General features: G+C 45.7%; 1 protein-coding gene across 1 annotated transcript in view; it reads right to left on the bottom strand.

The window, feature by feature from the left end:
- Positions 1 to 6,086, bottom strand: part of KIAA0319L (KIAA0319 like) — a 65,803-nt gene that overhangs the window by 41,976 nt on the left and 17,741 nt on the right. Inside the window, exon 3 of the mRNA XM_019512217.1 lies at positions 1,957 to 2,684. Within this exon, the coding sequence (XP_019367762.1) occupies positions 1,957 to 2,684 (728 nt within the window). The remainder of the gene's footprint in view (positions 1 to 1,956; positions 2,685 to 6,086) is intronic.

Genomic DNA, 6,086 nt, shown 5'->3' with positions numbered 1-6,086 from the left:
AAAAAAACCCACTGATTAGCATAGGCAGTGGTAATACAACGGACTCAGCTAGCTAACATGCAGCACAGTGAGATTCAGATGTCACGCCAGATATATTGCATCGAGTCAGTAATTTGAGGGTTAGCCAATGGCTCTCACTAGGTCCTGCAGGAGGCCAACAGCAGGGCATGCACGTATCCTGAAGGCAGGGCTCAAGGCATTATTCATTTCATAGGAACATGTCTGGGAAGGAAGCCTAATTGTCAAACTGCACTGACTACAGGACTCTTTCCAACCACTTGTTACACTCCTGTACAAAATCCATCCCGGATCAGAGAAACCTTTACTGACAAGAATGTCACCAGAGCAGATGCACGCCTGTGAACGCCTCATTTTCATGACCTGAGGTTTTCTGGGGAAAAAAAAGGTTTTTTCCTGATGAAATGTGGGATTTGCTTTCTGCTTAGTAAGGACACCATGACAGGCAGATTTGTCCCAGAGCCTAGTTCCAAAAATTCACTAACAAATAAAAGCAATCCTCACTGCTGAGAAATCCTGGAAACTCACTGGCTTTTTCAGCAGGCAGCGAATTCATGCCAGTTAAGCAGCTTTAAGTTTGGTTTAAACTGTACTGAGCAGGTATCAGGGTGCAAAAGAAAAACAAAATCCAAGAGAGCTCAAGATGCAATACTACAAAAGGCCCAGGCATAATAACCATGGGCAAAATAACCACAAGGAGCTGTGAGAAAAAAAAAAAAAGATGGTCAGCTGTAGCAAGATCTCTTCAAAAGCCCCATGCAAAGGAAGGGAAGGGCAAGAGTGCTTTTTAAGTGTCAATCTACTATAAAATGCTCCGACGAAGAAAGGACAAAGACAGAAGTACCGGAAGGAACCACAGAAATCAAAGAGGAGCTCATAAGCAGAAGCATAACAAGGAATTTGTGCCCTAGGTAGCAACAGGGGCTATGGCAGCATCGGTGGGCAAGCCAAGTCAACAGTGGCACCAGGCACCATTCTTGTTTCCCCTCAAAAAATAAAATAAAATAAAATAAAATAAATCAGCACTCAGGACTCCTGCACCCACCCCTAGTTAAACCACAGCTCCCGAGTCATTCCTCGGTGGTAGACAGTTCTGCAGATCAAACATTTGCAAAAGCAAAGTCACACGTTTGCTTTGTGCATGCCTAGGGCAGCTGTGGAATTCTCCCTGGTGTCCGCTGGCTCCAGTCCACATCCTGTTCCTCAGGCTGCTGGCTCACACCAGTCACGGTAATACCTGGAACTGGGGGATTTGCATAGCTAGAGTGCAATAAATGCTATTCTCTCTCTAGAGCCTGAATGTAACTGGAGGAGAAAGCAGCAGACCGTAACAGTGCTGAGCCCTGGGAACCCTCAAAAGCGTGTAACTGCTTGAAGTTCAAGTCTCCTTCCTCCCCACCCCAACTGGGGGCTCTCTAGGAGGCTCACCATCAAACCCTTTGGACAAGCACCTGGCCTGCTGCTCTAAAAGGATGAGCCCCATGGTCTGGAGAGCCCTGTAAAATAGTGGACTGAACTACCCCAAAATTTCAGTACAACAAAGAGAAAGCGATGCATCTGATTTTGCGAATCCAGCAGATGTACCGTGGTTCCAAATCCGAAGTTCTCCGATGAATACTTCGCAACCAAAGATACCTCTCTAGCTTGTCTCAAGTTATGGTAGTGGCAGATGGGGCATGAAGCAGCCTGACTTCCATCTTTTTCTTCTTCTAGGTAATGAGTTAACACCACAAAAGTAGGAGTGAGACAACCCCACAAACTTATCCCAGTGTTAGTAAAGGATCAAAGTGTGGCCTGAAAGCTGGTATTAACCAATTTTAAAATGAGGCCTAGAGACCTTGCAGTAGGAAGGATACTCAACAGGGACAGTAAGCCAAAACTGATACTAGCAGAGGAATCCATTTCACTCCCTATTTCTTTTGCAGCAGATGCACTTACCCACAGAGAACCACTGCCGCCTGGATCGCCCGCTCCGTTCACATTATCGCTCTCAGGAGGGGGTGGGCTTTTGGTTTTCTTTTCTCTCGAATCCACTCCTTTTTGCAGCAAGCTTCTCTCTCTACCCACTGTGTCTCTGGGAACAGGTCCCGTTTGGACTGAGGGTTTAGGTTCTGGTTGGTTCAGGTTCTGTCTACTTGAACTCCAGCTGCTTCTAGACACACTATCCATGGATCTGGTGGCCTGCTTAGCAGCAATCCCACCACTGGGACTGCCAGATGTTTCCCTTTTTAGCAGGCTTGTCCTTCCAGTTTCCATGTCCTCTTTCTGCACTAGCAACCGTCGGGAGGATCTCCGGAGTCTCCGCTTGGCTTGGCCTGATGTGTTCCAATCCAGCCACTTGTGAAGTGTAGTCTCTACCTCACCTTCCATTCGAGACCCTAATAACCCCTCTGCAGTTTTAGATTTCCTTAAAAACACCAGAATGGAGTTGGAGGAGTTGGTCCTATTAGCCTGACACCTGCTGGACACTGTACAGTTCACCTGGATGCACATGTTTTCCAAAAGCCAAAAGGCGTCACAGGTGGGGCTCTGGCAACAAGCCGTCTGACATGTCTGTATGGTGTGAAATCCTTCCAGGACCCGCAAGTGATAATCTCCCCATGATCTCAAGCGGCCACCAAACAGAATCTTCCCCGGCTGGCACGTGGCTGCATTCCAGCTTGCATCTGGGAAGGAGGGAGAAGGAAACAGAGACAGAGACAATTCACAATGTTTTACAGCATCTGACAATTGATCTTTGGTGCTCCTACAGCATTCAGGATATGGGAGTGGATGCAGAGCAAAAAGCCAGGACTCTTGGACTCTATATCCACCCACATCTGGATCTTAAGGAAGTCACAACCTCAGTCCCTCCATCTCCCTGCCCTGCACCTCAGTAAAGTGACATTGCTACTAGCCCTACCTCATGGAATCATAAGGCTACATTCATTTGGCCTTTAAGCTTCTGGAAGCCATTGTAAATGGCAAAATACTATTTGATGGAGTGCTCCGTTTGTGAAAGGGTCTGGAGTTGCTTTTCCAGCTGGCAGGGCCACCCCCCTCTACTAAGATCCTATTTCAGTTGCAAACTTTCTGAAACAGGTTGGTAATAAAATTTGTTTTTATCTACAGTCACAGAAAATTTGCAGTGATACAAGGAATCAAGCTCTCCACTAGCAGCTGGAGGCAGCATTAATGTACCAGCTAAACCAGTGGACTGAGCAGGTTTGAATACATCACTTTTGACAGCATAGTTATAAAAATAGCTATTATTAAGGATCTCTGGGGTTTTTGCCCCTCTCTGAATTTCCAAGTGGCTTTTTTTCTACAAAGGCAGAAATTAAAATAGGATTATAAGACTCATCATTTTAGCCAGAAGGGACAGACCCAGCAGGGTGGGAAGTGGGGGAGATAACCCACAATGGCCAACATTCAGCAATGTACCCTCACTTCAGGCTCATGAGCATAAGGGAATTTCAACCAATTCCCAATGCCCTGTTTCAACGTAAAGCTGTGGATGGCTGAGTTATGAGGCAGCATGTCCTGTGTTTCCAGTATAGGAATGAAGTCAGGACTCCTGGATTCCATTCCTGGCTCTCAAATGGCCATGTAACCTCAAACTTGGTGCTCAATCTTTGTGTTTCAATATTTCCATTTACCCAGGTCACATGTACAACAAGGCTCAAAATGCTGGTTTAGGGCTGTGAAAGACTGATGGAAAAGCACCACAAATATTAAGCCTCAATCCCCTTCCTGCCTCTTGAAAGGAAGATGCCCAGTCATGTCCTTCATTACGGAGACAAGTACCCTGTTGCAAAACATATGGCCAGTCCTGGAGACAGCACAGCACAATGTCTTTACATAACCACAAATAACTCAGATTTAGATGGTCAAGACATTCAGCTCTCTTCTCCTGCAGCAGATGCCTTGCTAAGGAACATTTAAGATTGCAGCACTCAGGGCTGGATGATGAGATGCTGTAGCGGGCTGCCAATACATTGATGGAACAGACTTTTTTTAAGCTGATACGATCAGCTATTAAAGAAACCCTGGCCCAGCAAGTCCTCCCCTGCAGTCGGTACCATTGAATCTCCCTGAAAAGTACAATAGGTGCAAAGTGTTTAATTCATCTGCTCCACCACTTTGAACTGTGCAGGCACCAGTCGAACAGGTTTCTCCTTGTACAAGCTGGTTTTAGTTGGAGGAAACAGCACTAGCTTCATTAAAAAAATAAAAATAAAAAAAAGCAAAGTAACCACTGTGCAGTGGTTGGGATTACTGTGCTTAGCAGATCAGGATGCAACTGCAAGCCAGGATGCCCCAACTCCTAATTCTGGCTTCAGCCCCCTGTTGCTCTATGACCCAGAGGAAAATCGCTTCCTTTTATACGTGCCTCAGTTCTCCCTCCAGTGATGATGTTACTTCCAGGAATGCCACGAGGATCATGTTTGCTCAGCTGCTTTTTAATGGAGAGGGCTAAGGGTTATTCTGAAGAAGGAAACCTACCGCTTGCTGAGCAGTTGCTAATTAATGTTCCATTTGACAAGGCCAAGATGGTCAGAAAGAAGTGACCAGACAAGCAATCGATTCCATTTGGAAGTGTTTTTGGAGTTAACACTGGGGGCAGATGCTCTGTGATGCATTACTCCCTAACACCATCCTCGCCCTCCCTCATCAGTGAGATTCACATTCAGAGCCTGGCTGTTCAAAAAGTTAGATGGCATTAATATTGCCTTGTCCTAGGACATGCAATCTAAGAGACTTGGATATCCAAGAAGGAAGTAGCAGGTTTCGTCATCAGTTTTTATCAGAGAATGACCGCATTTGTCTACGCAAGAGGAAAGTGAGGTTTGTTGAGCCCGTCTATGTTGCTTGGCTTGGTCATGCAGGAGAAAGATTAAAATATCCCTGAAACAGACCACTGAAAGTCACTTTCTGTTCACCAACAGCCATTTAGGTTAAAGCAGCAGATTCTGCAATCTATAAGTGCTGAAAAATTGATGTCGGAGCCATTGTGCACCTGCTCTTCACTCACGTTAGAGAAGCATGCAGTCTGCAGCCAAAGCAAAAGGATCAAATACTTTCAGAAAGCCACTGGCAGCTCTCAAGAGGTTGAGAGAGAACAGTCTGCTAAGAAATCCCTGCAGATTTCTAGGTTTTCAAAATGCAGTGCTCACTTCTACATAGTTGGCTTAACACATACAAACCACAATTTCTTTCATGTTCAACCAACTGCTTCCCTTTTCCCGTCCAAAAACCCATTTTGGGGTAGTAGTATTTGACTACAAGTGGAAAACTCAGCAAGCTCAGGATATTCCCTAGATTTTTCTGGTGAAGTATGAATACTTTTCTTGTTTACAAATAATTCATGGACCCCTGAACATCACACAGAGTCCAAGTTTATCTTCAAAACCCTGCAGTTATTGGCTCGGTGCATTTTGTAAGGTTCAAAGATCATGCTGCCTTAGCTCAGGCTCTGTGGCAGATCCTGTTTTCGAAGCATAACTATGCAAGTTACTTAGGAACAAGACCATCCCACATAATTGATCTGAAAGGGGTTATCCCATTGCGATCAGACAATCTGTTTGCCATAGCAGCTGCCAGAGCATGAAGGCAGCACAGAAAGCTGCCAGACATCCTCCAGCAACACTAAAGACACATGGACAGATCAGGTAATGCACTTCTGCACAACCCATCGTTCCCCACTTCTGAAATACCCAAGAGTAGGTTTTCGACTGGAACGTGACTGCAACCCACATCTCCACTCCCACCTCATGCATTGTGATGCTGTCAGTTGGGCTAGGGAAGAAAAAAAAGGTGAATATCATAAAAAGGCAGTTGCAAACTATAGTGCAGTTTCAGAAAGAGGGAAATTAAGCTGTAAGCTGAATCTAGCCTGCAGGACCTTCTGATCTACCTGGTGGCAGTGGGCCTTCGGAAGCAATTGCAACTCATCCTTTGCCCAGAGTCCCATTTATTCCTTGTCCTCAGCGCAAAGAACATAGTTTCATAGTTTCTAGGGTCGGAAGGGACCTGAGCAGATCATCGAGTCCGACCCCCTGCCATGGCAGGAAAGATTACTGGGGTCA

Source organism: Gavialis gangeticus, unplaced genomic scaffold (assembly GCF_001723915.1).
Source record: "Gavialis gangeticus isolate Ggan-Ray unplaced genomic scaffold, GavGan_comp1, whole genome shotgun sequence".
Classification (NCBI taxonomy): Eukaryota; Metazoa; Chordata; order Crocodylia; family Gavialidae; genus Gavialis; species Gavialis gangeticus.
This window is presented reverse-complemented; position numbering and strand designations above follow the sequence as displayed.